The sequence below is a fragment of the Lampetra fluviatilis genome, chromosome 70, assembly GCF_964198595.1.
Source record: "Lampetra fluviatilis chromosome 70, kcLamFluv1.1, whole genome shotgun sequence".
Classification (NCBI taxonomy): domain Eukaryota; kingdom Metazoa; phylum Chordata; class Hyperoartia; order Petromyzontiformes; family Petromyzontidae; genus Lampetra; species Lampetra fluviatilis.
In genome coordinates this window covers 1743319-1762476 of record NC_136344.1, presented here as the reverse complement: position 1 = coordinate 1762476, position 19158 = coordinate 1743319, and the positions used below count along the sequence as shown (strand labels likewise).

Genomic DNA, 19158 nt, shown 5'->3' with positions numbered 1-19158 from the left:
AGACCCAGGGCCAGAGGCGACCGCTCCAATGTGAATGCCACACGAGCAGCAGCAGCAGCATCATCATCAGCAGCATCAGCAGCAGCATCATCATCAGCAGCATCATCAGCAGCATCAGCAGCAGCATCATCATCCGCAGCAGAGCGCCCGCTACCCGCGCTGCGTGTGGCTGTGCGCTTCCCCCCATCCCCTCGTTGAGACGGCAAAGAACTTCATAGCACTTCGGATTTACCTCCCTGCACTGTGCGTGTGTGTGTGTTACTGTGTGTGTGTGTGTTACTGTGTTACTGTGTGTTACTGTGTGTTACTGTGTGTTACTGTGTGTGTGTGCGCACTGTGTGTGCACTGTGTGTGTGTGTGTGCACTGTGTGTGTGTGTGTGCACTGTGTGTGTGTGTGTGCACTGTGAGTGTGAAACGATGCGAATAAAGATTTCCGCTCAGGGCAGCACCTCGCGAGGTCTGGACACTTGTTACTGCCACCGTGGTGGGGAGAGCCGTCCCCGTCATAGGAACGTGGAATGAGCGTCCTCCCTCCCTCCTCCTCAACCACCCCCCACCCCTCCCCCTACCACCTCCTCCTCCCCCCCACCCCTCTTCCTCCCTCCCACCCCTCCCCCCCACCCCTCCTCCTGGCGGTGATGGTGGTGGCGGTGATGATGATGGTGGTGGCGGTGATGATGATGGTGGTGGCGGCGGTGATGAGAATGATGATGGCGGTAATGATGGCGGTGATGATGGCAGCGGTAATGATGATGATGATGGTGGTGACGGTGATGACGATGGCGGTGACGATGGCGGTGACGACGATGATGATGGCGGCGATGGTGCTGTGATCGCTGCCACTACGACTTCGCGCTCCTACCGCCGTTAGGATGACGGCGATGATGACGACGATGACGATGAGGTGGGGGGAGGCTGTACGTCGACCACGTTGGTCAAGGTGGTGGTGGAGGTGCCCTGGTGGATGCGAATCTGGTCCGCCTCCACCAGGCCCAGCTGCTGCTGGTGCTGCTGCTGGTGGTGGGGGTGGTGGTGGTGCAGCACTGCCTGGAACTCTCTCCCAGCAGCTTCCATCACGGCCTGTGGGTGGGGGGGGGTGGGGGGGGTGGGGGGGGTGGTGGTGGTGGTGGTGGTGGGGGGGGGGGGGGGGTGAAGTCCAGAGGTGGGACAAAGTCATTGTTATGCAAGTCCAAGTCGAGTCGCAAGTCATCAAATTCATGACTCGAGTCTGACTCGAGTCCAAGTCACATGACTCGAGTCCACACCTCTGGTGAAGTCAGTGGGGGTTAGAGAGTGAGTGAACGTGTGTGTTCTTCTTGTGCGAGTGGCTGTGTAAGTGAGTGGGTGAGTGTATAAGTGAGTGGCTGTGTGAGTGGGTGGCTGTGTGAGTGGGTGGCTGTGCGAGTGAGTGAGTGGGTGGGTGAGTGAGTGGGTGAGTGAGTGGGTGAGTGAGTGGGTGAGTGAGTGGCTGAGTGGGTGAGTGAGTGGCTGAGTGAGTGAGTGGCTGAGTGAGTGAGTGGCTGAGTAAGTGAATGGGTGAGTGAGTGACTGTGTGAGTAAGTGAGTGAGTGGCTGTGTGAGTGAGTGAGTGGGTGGCTGAGTGAGTGGCTGAGTGAGTGAGTGAGTGGCTGTGTGAGTGGCTGAGTGAGTGAGTGGCTGAGTGAGTGAGTGGCTGTGTGAGTGAGTGAGTGGCTGTGTGAGTGAGTGGCTGTGTGAGTGAGTGGCTGAGTGAGTGAGTGGCTGAGTGAGTGAGTGGCTGTGTGAGTGAGTGGCTGAGTGAGTGAGTGGCTGTGTGAGTGAGTGGCTGAGTGTGTGAGTGGCTGTGTGTGTGAGTGGGTGAGTGAGTGGCTGAGTGAGTGAGTGGCTGTGTGAGTGAGTGGGTGGCTGAGTGAGTGAGTGGCTGAGTGAGTGAGTGGCTGAGTGAGTGGGTGGCTGAGTGAGTGAGTGGCTGAGTGAGTGAGTGGCTGAGTGAGTGAGTGGCTGAGTGAGTGAGTGGCTGAGTGAGTGAGTGGCTGAGTGAGTGAGTGGCTGAGTGAGTGAGTGGCTGAGTGAGTGAGTGGCTGAGTGAGTGAGTGGCTGTGTGAGTGAGTGGCTGAGTGAGTGAGTGGCTGAGTGAGTGAGTGGCTGTGTGAGTGAGTGGCTGAGTGAGTGAGTGGCTGTGTGAGTGAGTGGCTGAGTGAGTGAGTGGCTGTGTGTGTGAGTGGGTGAGTGAGTGGCTGAGTGAGTGAGTGGCTGTGTGTGTGAGTGGGTGAGTGAGTGGCTGAGTGAGTGAGTGGCTGTGTGAGTGAGTGGCTGAGTGAGTGAGTGGCTGAGTGAGTGAGTGGCTGAGTGTGTGAGTGGCTGTGTGTGTGAGTGGGTGAGTGAGTGGCTGAGTGAGTGAGTGGCTGTGTGAGTGAGTGGCTGAGTGAGTGAGTGGCTGTGTGAGTGTGTGAATGAGTGAGTGGCTGAGTAAGTGTGTGAGTGACTGAGTGAGTGTGTGAGTGACTGTGTATAAGTAGGAAGAGGTGGGGGGAAGGTTTGTGGTTGCGATCTCTCTCCTGGTCACTCACCGTGGCCACGGCTACTCCGTCGTGCCCTCCGTCTCGGCCGTCGTCACCGTCACCACCGCCGCTGGCGGGCGCCAGCTGCACGTACTGCACCTGGATGGAGCCGGCCGGCAGCGTGGTGGTGGTGGTGGCGTCACCGGCACCACCGCTCGCGTCACCGGCTGTCACCGCAATCAGCTGCCGCGGTGGGGGGGGGGGGGGGGGGGGAGGTACGGTCCAGACGGTACGGTACAGATGGTACGGTGTAGATGGTACGGTACAGATGGTACGGTACAGATGGTACGGTACAGATGGTACGGTACAGATGGTACGGTGTAGATGGTACGGTGTAGATGGTACGGTGCAGACGGTACGGTGCAGACGGTACGGTGCAGACGGTACGGTGCAGATGGTACGGTACAGATGGTACGGTGTAGACGGTACGGTGCAGACGGTACGGTGCAGACGGCACGGTGCAGACGGTACGGTGAGGTGAGGTGAGCGACTCACCTCCCCGTCCTGGCTGACGTGCACCTGGTGGATCTGGAGATTGCCCTGGGGAGAGACGCAGTCAGGGGTTACGCAGGACACTCGCCCACTCACCCCCTCACCCACCCACCCCCTCACCCACCCACCCACCCACCCACTCACCCACCCACCCACTCACCCACTCACCCCACCCACCCACTCACCCACCCACCCACTCACCCACCCACCCACTCACCCACCCACCCACCCACTCACCCACCCACTCACCCACCCACCCACCCACCCACCCACTCACCCACCCACCCACCCACTCACCCACCCACTCACCCACTCACCCACCCACTCACCCACCCACCCACTCACCCACTCACTCACCCACTCACCCACCCACTCACCGTGGGTATGATCTGCCCATCCTCCCCGACCTGCTGAATGTGGACCTGCTGCCCGCTGGCCAGCGTGTAGCTGTGCAGCTGCGTCGTCTCCTCCCGGCAGACGCCTGGAAGGGGGTCACCACCATCATCATCACCAACATCACCACCATCACCACCATCACCACCACCATCACCATCATCACCACCATCATCATCATCATCACCACCACCACCATCATCATCACCACCATCATCATCATCACCACCATCATCATCACCAACACCACCACCATCACCACCACCACCACCACCATCATCATCACCACCATCATCATCACCACCATCATCATCACCACCATCATCATCATCATCATCACCATCATCATCATCACCACCATCACCACCGCCCATCATCACCACCACACACCACCCTCACCTCCACACACCCCACACACCACCCACCACACCACACACCACCCCACACCACCCACAACTCCACACACCACACACCCCACAACCACACACACCACCACCCTCACCTCCCCCATCTCCGCCGCCGTGTGCGGCGACGACTGCCGCTGCGTCTGCACCGCCGCCGGTACCACCGCCGCCTTCGCTGGTGTCACCGCCGCCACGCCGTGAGAAGCCCTTGACGGCGAGACTCTGGCCACGCTGCTTGCGGCGCCAGGCGGTGCGGCACTTAGAGTCGATGCTTTGCTTGATGCGGTACCAGTCACACTCGGCAATGCCAAACTTGTGGAAGAGGTGGCCTGCGTCACGGTCGGCGTGGTGGTGGTGGTGGTTGTTGTGGTTGTGGTGGTGGTGGTGTAGGTGGTGGTGGTGCAGGTGGTGGTGCAGGTGGTGTAGGTGGTGGATGGAGGGAGGGAGGTTACTATTTGTGAGTATACAATGGGACACTCCCACTAACACCCCCCACCATCACCCCACCCCACCCACACAGCACCACCCCCCCCACCCTCTCTGCGCCCACCCCACCCACCCCACTCACCCCCTACCCACCACCCACCCTCTCTGCGCCCACCCCAACCACCCCACCCACCCAACCCACCACCACCCCATCGACCCCCCCAACCCACTCCACCCACCCCACTCACTCAGCTACCCACCCACCCACTACCCCCCCCCCCCAACCCACTCCACCCACCCCACCCACTCCGCCCACCCCACTCACCCACTCACTCACTCCCTACCCACCCACCACCACCCACCCCAACCTACCACCACCCCCCCCCAACCCACTCCAACCACCCCACTAACTCCCCCCCCACCCACCCACCCACCCCACCCACCACCACCCCCCCCAACCCACTCCACAGCCACCCACCCCCTCCCCCCCTATCCACCCACTCCACCCACCCCACACACCACCACTCACTCCCTACCCACCACCACCCCACCCACCCACCCCCCCACCCACCCACCCACCCCCCCCATCCACCCCACCCCACCCACCCCACCAACCCACCCCCCCACCCCACCACCACCACCGCACCATCACCACCACCACCCCCCCACCACCACTACCACCCCACCCACCACTACCCCATTCCCCCCCCCCTCAACCCACTCCACACCAACCCACCCCCACCCACCCCACTCCCTACCCACCCACCCCACTCCCTACCCACCACCCACCACCACCACCACCACCGCAACCACCACCACACCCTCCCCCCACACCCACCCACCCACCCACCCCACCCACCACCACCACCACCACCGCCCCACGGCGACTCACAGCGGATGCCGTAGACCATGAGCGGGTCCAGCTGCTTCTTTCCGTGGCGCCCGAGACCCGACAGGTTGCTGGCGGCCTGCACCTCGCGATGGAACAGGTGGTCCAGGAGGGTGAGCGCCATCTTCTCGGGGGTGGGGCAAGCGGCCGTCACGTGCAGCAGGTCCCCCGGGGTGATGGGGCAGCGCACACGCAGCTCCACGTCCGACTCGTCGCCCAGCCACGTGCCGTCCGGGAAATCCTCTGCGGGGGGTTGTGGGTGGGTGGGTGAGTAGGTGGGTGGGTGAGAGGGTGGAGGAGAGGGGTGGTGAGTGGGTGGGTGGGTTGGTGGGTGAGTGGGTGAGTGGGTGAGTGGGTGGGTGAGTGGGTGGGTGAGTGGGTGAGTAGGTGGGTGGGTGGTTGAGTGGGTGAGTAGGTGGGTGGGTGAGTGGGTGAGTGGGTGAGTGGTTGAGTGGGTGAGTGGTTGGGTGAGTGAGTGGGTGGATGAGTGAGTGGGTGAGTGGTTGAGTGGGTGAGTGGGTGGGTGAGTGGGTGGGTGAGTGGGTTGATGAGTGAGTGGGTGAGTGGTTGAGTGGGTGAGTGGGTGGGTGGGTGAGTGGGTGAGTGAGTGCGCGATGGGGCAGCGCACACGCAGCTCCACGTCCGACTCGTCACCCAGCCAAGTGCCGTCCGGGAAATCCTCTGCGGAGGGTTGTGAGTGGGTGGGTGAGTGGGTGGGTGGAGGAGAGGGGTGGTGAGTGGGTGGGTGGGTGGGTTGGTGGGTGGGTGGGTGGGGGGGTGGGTGGGTTGGTGAGTGGGTGGGTGGGTGAGCGAGTGGGTGGTTGAGTGGGTGGTTGAGTGGGTGGATGAGTGGGTGGATGAGTGAGTGGATGAGTGAATGGTTGAGTGGGTGAGTGAGTGCGCGATGGGGCAGCGCACACGCAGCTCCACGTCCGACTCGTCACCCAGCCAAGTGCCGTCCGGGAAATCCTCTGCGGAGGGTTGTGAGTGGGTGGGTGAGTGGGTGGGTGGAGGAGAGGGGTGGTGAGTGGGTGGGTGGGTGGGTTGGTGGGTGGGTGGGTGGGGGGGTGGGTGGGTTGGTGAGTGGGTGGGTGGGTGAGCGAGTGGGTGGTTGAGTGGGTGGTTGAGTGGGTGAGTGAGTGGGTGAGTGAGTGAGTGGGTGAGTGGGTGGATGAGTGGGTGGATGAGTGAGTGGTTGAGTGGGTGAGTGAGTGCCCGATGGGGCAGCGCACGCGAAGCTCCACGTCCGACTCATCGCCCAGCCAAGTGCCATCCGGGAAATCCTCTGCGGGGGGTTGTGGGTGGGTGGGTGGGTGAGTGGGTGGAGGAGAGGGGTGGTGAGTGGGTGAGTGGGTTGGTGGGTGGGTTGGTGAGTGGGTGGGTGGTTGAGTGGGCGAGTAGGTGGGTGGGTGAGTGGGTGAGTGGTTGAGTGGGTGAATGAGTGGGTGAGTGGGTGAGTGGGTGGATGAGTGGGTGGATGAGTGAGTGGATGAGTGAATGGTTGAGTGGGTGAGTGAGTGCGCCATGGGGCAGCGCACGCGCAGCTCCACGTCCGACTCGTCCCCCAGCCATGTGCCGTCCGGGAAATCCTCTGCGGGGGGTTGTGGGTGGGTGGGGTGGTGAGTGGGTGGGTGGGTGAGTGGTTGAGTGAGTGGTTGAGTGAGTGGTTGAGTGAGTGGTTGAGTGAGTGGTTGAGTGAGTGGTTGAGTGAGTGGTTGAGTGAGTGGTTGAGTGAGTGGTTGAGTGAGTGGTTGAGTGAGTGGTTGAGTGAGTGGGTGAGTGGTTGAGTGAGTGGGTGAGTGGATGAGTGGGTGGGTGAGTGGATGAGTGAGTGAGTGGTTGAGTAGGTGAGTGAGTGGATGAGTGGGTGGGTGAGTGTGTCACTCAGCGATCGACCGGCTGTGCGACCGATCCGTCGACCCAAGCGCCTCACCCTCGCTGTTGAGCGTGATGAGTGGGTAGGTGAGTGAGTGGTTGAGTGAGTGGGTGGTTGAGTGAGTGAGTGGGTGGTTGAGTGGGTGAGTGGATGAGTGAGTGAGTGGGTGGTTGAGTGAGTGAGTGGTTGAGTGAGTGAGTGGTTGAGTGAGTGAGTGGTTGAGTGAGTGAGTGGGTGGTTGAGTGAGTGAGTGGTTGAGTGAGTGAGTGGATGAGTGAGTGAGTGGGTGGTTGAGTGGGTGAGTGGATGAGTGAGTGGGTGGTTGAGTGAGTGGGTGGTTGAGTGAGTGAGTGGTTGAGTAGGTGAGTGAGTGGTTGAGTGGGTGGGTGAGTGTGTCACTCAGCGATCGACCGGCTGTGCGTCGACCCAAGCGCCTCACCCTCGCTGTTGAGCGTGATGAGTGGGTAGGTGAGTGAGTGGTTGAGTGAGTGGGTGGTTGAGTGAGTGAGTGGGTGGTTGAGTGGGTGAGTGGATGAGTGAGTGAGTGGGTGGTTGAGTGAGTGAGTGGTTGAGTGAGTGAGTGGTTGAGTGAGTGAGTGGGTGGTTGAGTGAGTGAGTGGTTGAGTGAGTGAGTGGATGAGTGAGTGAGTGGGTGGTTGAGTGGGTGAGTGGATGAGTGAGTGGGTGGTTGAGTGAGTGAGTGGTTGAGTAGGTGAGTGAGTGGTTGAGTGGGTGGGTGAGTGTGTCACTCAGCGATCGACCGGCTGTGCGTCGACCCAAGCGCCTCACCCTCGCTGTTGAGCGTGATGAGTGGGTAGGTGAGTGAGTGGTTGAGTGAGTGGGTGGTTGAATGAGTGAGTGGTTGAGTGAGTGAGTGGTTGAGTGAGTGAGTGGGTGGTTGAGTGAGTGAGTGGATGAGTGAGTGAGTGGGTGGTTGAGTGGGTGAGTGGATGAGTGAGTGGGTGGTTGAGTGAGTGAGTGGTTGAGTAGGTGAGTGAGTGGTTGAGTGGGTGGGTGAGTGTGTCACTCAGCGATCGACCGGCTGTGCGTCGACCCAAGCGCCTCACCCTCGCTGTTGAGCGTGATGAGTGGGTAGGTGAGTGAGTGGTTGAGTGAGTGGGTGGTTGAATGAGTGAGTGGTTGAGTGAGTGAGTGGTTGAGTGAGTGAGTGGGTGGTTGAGTGAGTGAGTGGATGAGTGAGTGAGTGGGTGGTTGAGTGGGTGAGTGGATGAGTGAGTGGGTGGTTGAGTGAGTGAGTGGTTGAGTAGGTGAGTGAGTGGTTGAGTGGGTGGGTGAGTGTGTCACTCAGCGATCGACCGGCTGTGCGTCGACCCAAGCGCCTCACCCTCGCTGTTGAGCGTGATGAGTGGGTAGGTGAGTGAGTGGTTGAGTGAGTGGGTGGTTGAATGAGTGAGTGGTTGAGTGAGTGAGTGGTTGAGTGAGTGAGTGGGTGGTTGAGTGAGTGAGTGGATGAGTGAGTGAGTGGGTGGTTGAGTGGGTGAGTGGATGAGTGAGTGGGTGGTTGAGTGAGTGAGTGGTTGAGTAGGTGAGTGAGTGGTTGAGTGGGTGGGTGAGTGTGTCACTCAGCGATCGACCGGCTGTGCGTCGACCCAAGCGCCTCACCCTCGCTGTTGAGCGTGATGAGCGTCACGCTGGGGTGGAAGTTGCCACCGCTCCCCCCGCCCCCCCCCCACAGCTCCCCGGCTGCCCCCCCCCCCCCGTGGCGGCGTCTCCCGATGGGCTGCCGGAGGGCGAGCGAAGTGCGTCCACCATCGCGGCATCGGAGCCGCTGTCACCACCTTCACCCCTCCCCTCCGCCACCTCCACCTCATCCTCCTCCTGCTCCTGCTGATGATGATGATCCTCATCATCCTCCTCCAACTCTTCCTGTGCGCACGCACGCACACACGTTCACACACACACACGCGTACACACACGCACACACACACACGCGTACACACACGCACACACACACACGCGTACACACGCACACACACACGTACACACACGCACACACACACACGCGTACACACGCACACACACACACGCGTACACACGCACACACACACACACGTACACACGCGTACACACACGCGTACACACACACGCACACACACACACGCGCACACGCACACACACACACGCGCACACGCACACACACACACGCGCACACGCACACACACGCGTACACACACGCGTACACACACACGCGTACACACACACGCACACACACACACGCGCACACGCACACACACACACGCGCACACGCACACACACACACGCGCACACGCACACACACACACGCGCACACACGCACACACACACGCGTACACACGCACACACACACACGCGCACACACACACACGCGTACACACGCGTACACGCGCACACACGCGCACACACGCACACGCGCACACACGCACACGCGCACACACGCACACGCGTACACACGCACACACACACACGCGTACACACACACACACACGCGTACACACACACACACACGCGTACACACGCACACACGCACACACACACACGCGTACACACGCACACACACACACGCGTACACACGCACACACGCGTACACACGCACACGCACACACACACACACACGCACACGCGTACACACGCACACGCGTACACACGCACACACGCACACGCGTACACACGCACACACACACACGCGTACACACGCACACACGCGTACACACGCACACACACGCGTACACACGCACACACACGCGTACACACGCACACACACACACACACGCACACACACGCATACACACGCACACACACGCGTACACACGCACACACACGCGTACACACGCACACACACGCGTACATACGCACACACACGCGTACACACGCACACACACGCGTACACACACACACACACGCGTACACACACACACACACACGCGTACACACGCACACACACACACGCGTACACACGCACACACACACACACGCGTACACACGCACGTCAAAGGAAACCCGGCAAAGGTCACCGGTAAATTTCGATGAAAAGCTTCTTTCGTGACTGCAGCAGGGATTCATCTTCTTGGTTCTTTTGGTAAAGTCACGTAGAAGGGAAATAATAAAATAATAAAAATAAAACACAATAAAATACAATTCTCACGACGTTTCGGCCACAAAAATAAAACACAATAAAATAATTCTCACGACGTTTCGGCCACAAAAATAAAACACAATAAAATAATTCTCACGACGTTTCGGCCACAAAAATAAAACACAATAAAATAATTCTCACGACGTTTCGGCCACAAAAATAAAACACAATAAAATAATTCTCACGACGTTTCGGCCACAAAAATAAAACACAATAAAATAATTCTCACGACGTTTCGGCCACAACGAAACGTCGTGAGAATTATTTTATTATGTTTTATTTTTGTGGCCGAAACGTCGTGAGAATTATTTTATCATGTTTAATTTTTGTTGTTTTATTATTTTCCTCCTACGTGACGTCACCGGTAAAGTTACCTGAAGGCGCACCGGCTCCATCTCAGTCTCCGCCTCCTCCTCCACCGCCGCCGCCATCGTGGCCACGGCCGCCGCCGTCACCGCCGCCGCTGAAGGTTCCGGCACCTTCACCAACACCGGGGCGTGGCGCCGGCCTGGTACAGCGCTGGCGGTGAGGAGGGAGGGGGGGGACGCAGAAATCAGACCGAGAATGTCTGTGATGAGTCTGTGGGTCTCTGCTGTGTGATGAGTCTATGGGTCTCTGCTGTGTGATGAGTCTGTGGGTCTCTGCTGTGTGATGAGTCTATGGCTCTCTGCTGTGTGATGAGTCTATGGGTCTCTGCTGTGTGATGAGTCTGTGGGTCTCTGCTGTGTGATGAGTCTGTGGGTCTCTGCTGTGTGATGAGTCTGTGGGTCTCTGCTGTGTGATGAGTCTGTGGGTCTCTGCTGTGTGATGAGTCTGTGGCTCTCTGCTGTGTGATGAGTCTGTGGGTCTCTGCTGTGTGATGAGTCTGTGGGTCTCTGCTGTGTGATGAGTCTGTGGGTCTCTGCTGTGTGATGAGTCTGTGGCTCTCTGCTGTGTGGTGAGTCTGTGGCTCTCTGCTGTGTGATGAGTCTATGGCTCTGCTGTGTGATGCCGACCTTCGAACTTTCATGGAGGAGTGTGTGACGCCCCAGGGTGAGCCGGCCTGCATAGACACCGTGGGTGCCCCGGCCACACCACCGCCACCACCGCCACCACCACCGCCACCGCCGGCACCACCACCACCACCACCGGCCCTGCCCAGGAGCACGAGGCTCAGCTTCTCCTCGACGTGGCCGCAGCGCGACTCCAGGGCCAGGAGCCGGGCCTCCACGGCCTCCAGGCGGACGCACACCGCCTCGTGAAGGCCCACCAGCAAGGCCTGCACGCCATGAGACGCGGGGGGGGGGGCAGACAGAAAGAAAACTGAGTCTGTGGGTTCTAGATTTGAAGCTTTCGTGACTGCAATGATTCATATTCTCAGGTTTTTTCGGTAAAGTCACGTAGGTAAAACATTAAAAGTAATGAAAGTAAAATAAAACAAAACAAAAATAAAAATAAAATTCACGACGTTTCGGAGGCAACACAAGTCTCCGTCATCAGGTGGGACCGTCACAGCCAGATTAGCTGCATCAAGTGAAGCAATGATTCAAAATGTAATCCCTTATAAGCAAGTTGAAGGGGGGGAGGAGAGGGGGGGGGGAGTTCATCAGAATGTGGTAGCCAATGAATGGAACGTATCGGGAGGGAGGGGGGTGGGAGGGGGAGGGAGCCAACAAAACATTTGGCGACGGCTTGGACGCGGCTGCTGCGCACGCCAACACAATGGGCAGAAAGTGTTTTTGGACCATCTTATCTGACAGGCACTATTTTAATTTACTTCACCGAGTGTTAACATCCCCAGTTATTTTTAACAGTACTCTCTTCATTTTTCAGCCTGCATTGGTATAAACATGGGCATTTTCGTTCCTTTGTTCTATCATGTGTATCAGACCTCCCCTCCCCCCTTTCTGCCCATTGTGTTGGCGTGCGCAGCAGCCGCGTCCAAGCCGTCGCCAAATGTTTTGTTGGCTCCCTCCCCCTCCCACCACCCCCCTCCCTCCCGATACGTTCCATTCATTGGCTACCACATTCTGATGAACTCCCCCCCCCCCTCTCCTCCCCCCCTTCAACTTGCTTATAAGGGATTACATTTTGAATCATTGCTTCACTTGATGCAGCTAATCTGGCTGTGACGGTCCCACCTGATGACGGAGACTTGTGTTGCCTCCGAAACGTCGTAAATTTTATTTTTATTTTTGTTTTGTTTTATTTTACTTTCATTACTTTTAATGTTTTACCTACGTGACTTTACCGAAAAAACCTGAGAATATGAGTCTGTGGGTGTCTGCTGTGTGTGTCTGTGGGTCTCTGTGTGATGAGTCTGTGGGTCTCTGCTGTGTGATGAGTGTGTGGGTCTCTGCTGTGTGATGAGTCTATGGGTCTCTGCTGTGTGATGAGTCTATGGGTGTCTGTGTGTGATGAGTCTGTGGGTCTCTGCTGTGTGAGGAGTCTGTGGGTGTCTGTGTGTGATGAGTCTGTGGGTCTCTGCTGTGTGATGAGTCTGTGGGTCTCTGTGGCGAATCTGTGTCTCTGTGTGATGAGTCTATGGGTCTCTGTGTGAGTCTATGGGTGTCTGTGTGTGATGAGTCTGTGGGTCTCTGCTGTGTGAGGAGTCTGTGGGTGTCTGTGTGTGATGAGTCTGTGGGTCTCTGCTGTGTGATGAGTCTGTGGGTCTCTGTGGCGAATCTGTGTCTCTGTGTGATGAGTCTATGGGTCTCTGTGTGAGTCTATGGGTCTCTGCTGTGTGATGAGTCTGTGGGTCTCTGCTGTGTGATGAGTCTGTGGGTCTCTGCTGTGTGATGAGTCTGTGGGTCTCTGCTGTGTGATGAGTCTGTGGGTCTCCGCTGTGTGATGAGTCTGTGGGTCTCTGCTGTGTGATGAGTCTATGGGTCTCTGCTGTGTGATGAGTCTATGGGTCTCTGCTGTGTGATGAGTCTGTGGGTCTCTGCTGTGTGATGAGTCTGTGGGTCTCTGCTGTGTGATGAGTCTGTGGGTCTCTGCTGTGTGATGAGTCTGTGGGTCTCTGCTGTGTGATGAGTCTGTGGGTCTCTGCTGTGTGATGAGTCTGTGGGTCTCTGCTGTGTGATGAGTCTGTGGGTCTCTGCTGTGTGATGAGTCTGTGGGTCTCTGCTGTGTGATGAGTCTGTGGGTCTCTGCTGTGTGATGAGTCTGTGGGTCTCTGCTGTGTGATGAGTCTGTGGGTCTCTGCTGTGTGATGAGTCTGTGGGTCTCTGCTGTGTGATGAGTCTATGGGTCTCTGCTGTGTGATGAGTCTGTGGGTCTCTGCTGTGTGATGAGTCTGTGGATCTCTGCTGTGTGATGAGTCTATGGGTCTCTGCTGTGTGATGAGTCAGTGGGTCTCTGCTGTGTGATGAGTCTATGGCTCTCTGCTGTTTGATGAGTCTATGGGTCTCTGCTGTGCGATGGTTCTGACCCTGAGGCTGGCGTCATCTGTGCCCTCTCTGCCGGTGCCGGCGAAGATCTGGAGGCGCGGGCGTTTGAGCGGCGGCTCCAGCGGTGCTGCCACCGTCACCGCTGTGATGGTGGTGACAGTGTCGGTGTTACCGTCACCGCTGTGGGGCACCAGCTCCTCCGCTGGTAGCGCCATACACGGAGAGACACATGCACACACAGTCATACACAGTCACACACACACAGTGTGTACACACACACTAGCGCACACACACACAGTCACACACACACAATCACACACATAGACACGCACACAGTCACACAGTCACGCACACACACACAGTCAGTCACACACACAGACACACACACAGTCAGTCACACACACAGACACACAGTCAGACACACACACACAGACACACAGTCAGACACACACACACAGACACACAGTCAGACACACAGTCAGACACACAGTCAGACACACAGTCAGACACACAGTCACACACACAGTCACACACAGAGTCACACACAGAGTCACACACAGAGACACACACACACACAGTCACACACACACACAGTCACACACACACACAGTCACACACACACACACACACTGTCATGCACACACAGTCACGCACACACACACAGTCACATACACACACACAGACACACAGTCACACACACACACAGTCACACACACACACACACCCACAGTCACACACACACACACATAGTCACACACACACACACATAGTCACACACACACACACAGTCACACACACACACACAGTCACACACACACACACAGTCACACACACAGTCACACACAGTCACGCACACACACAGTCACGCACACACACACACACACAGTCACACAGTCACACACACACACAGTCACACAGTCACATACACACAGTCACACAGTCACATACACACAGTCACACACACAGTCACACACACACACACAGCCACACACACACAAACAGCCACACACACACAAACAGCCACACACACACAAACAGCCACACACACACACAGCGACACACACACAGTCACACACACAGTCACACACACACAGTCACACACCGCTGTGTCCCGCGTCGATGCCGGACACGGCCATGCTGATCACGTCCTCCATCATCTTCGTTGTTCGCAGCAATCCTCGAACGCCCTCGATCAACCTCCACGACGAGGGTGAGGAGGGTGAGGAGGAGGGAGAGATGGAGGAGGAGGAGGTGGTTGAGAATGCGAATCCCGAAGGACAACCCCTGAGCCGAGAAACATCAAAAAATAAAAAAGCCCTCAACGCCTGAGACTCGCACACAGACACACACACACACAGTCACACACACAGAGAGTCGCGCACACACACACACAGAGTCACAGACACACAGTCACACACACACACAGTCACACACACAGAGAGTCGCGCACACACACACACACAGAGTCACAGACACACAGTCACACACACACACAGTCACACACACAGACAGCGGAGACAGATAGACCACTCCTGTGTGGTCACGCTGGCTAGGAGATGTTGACTACCTCACCTGGTCTACAGGAGGTCTATGTGGAATCTGCGTCTCTCTCTCATCATCATCATGACGGTGGCTAGGAGATGTTGACTACCTCGCCTGGTAGGCAGGAGGTCGTGGGTTCGAGCCCTGGGAGATGTTGACTACTTCGCCTGGTCTACAGGAGTCTATGTGGAGTCTGAGTCTCTCTCATCATCATCATCACGGTGGCTGGGAGATGTTGACTACCTCGCCTGGTAGGCAGGAGGTCTATGTGGAGTCTGCATCTCTCTCTCATCATCATCATCACGGTGGCTGGGAGATGTTGACCACCTCGCCTGGTCTACAGGAGGTCTATGTGGAGTCTGCATCTCTCTCTCATCATCATCATCACGGTGGCTAGGAGATGTTAACCACCTCGCCTGGTCTACAGGAGGTCTATGTGGAGTCTGCGTCTCTCTCATCATCATCATCATCACGGTGGCTGGGAGATGTTAACCACCTCGCCTGGTCTACAGGAGGTCTATGTGGAGTCTGCGTCTCTCTCATCATCATCATCACGGTGGCTAGGAGATGTTAACCACCTCGCCTGGTCTACAGGAGGTCTATGTGGAGTCTGCATCTCTCTCTCATCATCATCATCACGGTGGCTAGGAGATGTTAACCACCTCGCCTGGTCTACAGGAGGTCTATGTGGAGTCTGCGTCTCTCTCATCATCATCATCACGGTGGCTGGGAGATGTTAACCACCTCGCCTGGTCTACAGGAGGTCTATGTGGAGTCTGCGTCTCTCTCATCATCATCATCACGGTGGCTGGGAGATGTTAACCACCTCGCCTGGTCTACAGGAGGTCTATGTGGAGTCTGCGTCTCTCTCATCATCATCATCACGGTGGCTAGGAGATGTTAACCACCTCGCCTGGTCTACAGCAGGTCTATGTGGAGTCTGCGTCTCTCATCATCATCATCACGGTGGCTAGGAGATGTTGACTACCTCGCCTGGTCTACAGGAGGTCTATGTGGAGTCTGCGTCTCTCTCATCATCATCATCATCACGGTGACTAGGAGATGTTGACTACCTCGCCTGGTCTACAGGAGGTCTATGTGGAGTCTGCGTCTCTCTCATCATCATCACGGTGGCTGGGAGATGTTGACTACCTCGCCTGGTCTACAGGAGGTCTATGTGGAGTCTGCGTCTCTCATCATCACGGTGGCTAGATGTTGACAACCTCGCCTGGTCTACAGGAGGTCTATGTGGAGTCTGTGTCTCTCTCTGATCATCATCACGGTGGCTAGATGTTGACGACCTCGCCTGGTCTACAGGAGGTCTATGTGGAGTCTCTCATCATCATCATCACGGTGGCTGGGAGATGTTAATGGCTGCTGATATAAATATCCACGATGATGATAGCAACCACTTGCTTGATCTGATATCCATTTGTAATGACCAGGTAGCTTCTGAACAAAGCGATACACACAGGGACTTACAACAGGGTAACAAGAACATTGTTTAGTGTATAGTTTAGTCTATGGTTCTGTGTGTGTGTCTGTGTGTGTGTGTCTGTGTGTGTGTCTGTGTGTGTGTGTCTGTGTGTGTGTCTGTGTGTGTGTCTGTGTGTGTGTCTGTGTGTCTGTGTGTGTGTCTGTGTGTGTGTCTGTGTGTCTGTGTGTGTGTCTGTGTGTGTCTGTGTGTGTCTGTGTGTGTGTCTGTGTGTGTGTCTGTGTGTGTGTCTGTGTGTGTGTCTGTGTGTGTCTGTGTGTGTCTGTGTGTGTCTGTGTGTGTCTGTGTGTGTCTGTGTGTGTCTGTGTCTATGTGTGTGTGTCTGTGTCTGTGTGTCTGTGTCTGTGTGTCTGTGTCTGTGTGTCTGTGTGTCTGTGTGTGTGTGTCTGTGTGTGTGTGTCTGTGTGTGTGTCTGTGTGTGTGTCTGTGTGTGTCTGTGTGTGTCTGTGTGTGTGTGTCTGTGTGTGTGTCTGTGTGTGTGTGTCTGTGTGTGTGTGTCTGTGTGTGTGTGTCTGTGTGTCTGTGTGTGTGTGTCTGTGTGTGTGTGTCTGTGTGTGTCTGTGTGTGTGTCTGTGTGTGTGTCTGTGTGTGTCTGTGTGTGTGTGTCTGTGTGTGTGTGTCTGTGTGTGTGTGTCTGTGTGTGTGTGTCTGTGTGTGTGTGTCTGTGTGTGTGTCTGTGTGTGTGTCTGTGTGTGTCTGTGTGTGTCTGTGTGTGTCTGTGTGTGTGTGTCTGTGTGTGTGTGTCTGTGTGTGTGTGTCTGTGTGTGTCTGTGTGTGTGTGTCTGTGTGTGTCTCTGCTGATATATATGAGTCTCTATGAATCTATATGGGTCTATGTATCTCTGTGGGTCTCTAAGTAGAGTGGTGGGACAGAGACGAGAGTGGCGGAGAGTGGTGGGACAGAGACGAGGGTGGTGGAGAGAGTGGTGGGACAGAGACGAGGGTGGTGGAGAGAGTGGTGGGACAGAGACGAGAGTGGCGGAGAGTGGTGGGACAGAGACGAGGGTGGTGGAGAGAGTGGTGGGACAGAGACGAGAGTGGCGGAGAGTGGTGGGACAGAGACGAGGGTGGTGGAGAGAGTGGTGGGACAGAGACGAGAGAGAACGAGAGAATGAGTTGAGAGAGAGAGAGAATGAGACAGAATGACACTCTTCGGTTTTTTCGGTAAAGTCACGAAGGAAAAAATAAATAATAAAAATAACAAAATAATAATAATAGCAGCGAGCGAATGAGTCGAGTGAGAATGAGAGAGAGAATGAGAGAGAGAATTACTTGAGTGAGAATGAGAGAGAATGAGTCGAGAGAGAATGAGGAGAGAGAGAGAATTAGTTGAGATAGAATGAGAGAGAGAGAATGAGAGAATGCGTTGAGAACAAGCGAGAGAATGAGGAGAGAATGAGTCGAGAACGAGCGAGAGAATGAGGAGAGAATGAGTCGAGATAGAATGAGAGAGAGAATGAGGAAAGAATGAGTTGGGAACGAGCGAGAGAATGAGGAATGAGTCGAGTGAGAATGAGAGCGAGAATGAAAGAGAGAATGAGTCGAGATAGAATGAGAGAGAGAATGAGGAAAGAATGAGTTGAGAACGAGCGAGAGAATGAGGAATGAGTCGAGTGAGAATGAGAGCGAGAATGAGAGATAGAATGAAAGAGAGAATGAGTCGAGTGAGAATGAGAGAGAGAATGAGTCGAGTGAGAATGAGAGAGAGAATGAGTTGAGAGCGCGCGCGCCGTGAGGTGCGAGGCGATCGCCGCTTTGGCGGGAGGAGTCACCTCAAATCTCGCGGCGGAACGGGAACGGGAGCAGAGATGGCCGCCGTCTCCTCGCGAGAGTCTCCGCAGGGCCCCGAGCCCCGCCCCTTAACCCCCCGGAGCCCCGCCCCTCACCCACAATCCCCCGGAACTCCGCCCCCTTAATCACCCAAATCCCCCGGAACTCCGCCCCCTTCATTCCCAAACCCCCGGAACCCCGCCCCCCTCATCCCGCAGTCCCCCGGAACCCCGCCCCCTTATCCACAAACCCCCGGAACCCCGCCCCCCTCATCCCCCAGTCCCCCGGAACCCCGCCCCTCATCCCGCAAACCCCCGGAACCCCGCCCCCCTCATCCCGCAGTCCCCAGGAACCCCGCCCCTTATCCCCAAACTCCCGGAACCCCGCCCCCCTCATCCCACAGTCCCCCGGAACCCCGCCCCCTTCATCCCCAAACCCCAAAACTCCGCCCCCTTCATCCCCAAACCCCCGGAACCCCGCCTCCCTCATCCCCCAGTCCCCCGGAACCCCGCCCCTCATCCCGCAAACCCCCGGAACCCCGCCCCCTCATCCCCCAGTCCCCCGGCACCCCGCCCCCCTCATCCCGCAGTCCCCCGGAACCCCGCCCCCTTCATCCCCAAACCCCAAAACTCCGCCCCCTTCATCCCCAAACCCCCGGAACCCCGCCCCCCTCATCCCCCAGTCCCCCGGAACCCCGCCCCTCATCCCGCAAACCCCCGGAACCCCGCCCCCTCATCCCCCAGTCCCCCGGCACCCCGCCCCCCTCATCCCGCAGTCCCCCGGAACCCCGCCCCCTTCATCCCCAAACCCCAAAACTCCGCCCCCT

The 19158-nt window shown here is 57.1% G+C and overlaps 1 protein-coding gene across 1 annotated transcript; it reads right to left on the bottom strand.

The window, feature by feature from the left end:
• Nucleotides 1-632: 632 nt before the first annotated feature.
• Nucleotides 633-18419, bottom strand: LOC144952895 (protein BANP-like). Its single transcript, XM_078883370.1, is given in 13 exon segments — nt 633-1081; nt 2551-2724; nt 3037-3081; nt 3411-3514; nt 3929-4159; nt 5149-5388; nt 8645-8723; nt 8726-8908; nt 10529-10673; nt 11150-11412; nt 13567-13727; nt 14628-14809; nt 18335-18419. Coding segments are annotated over 12 exon segments (1893 nt in total). The 5' UTR covers nt 14683-14809; nt 18335-18419; the 3' UTR covers nt 633-868.
• Nucleotides 18420-19158: the final 739 nt, after the last annotated feature.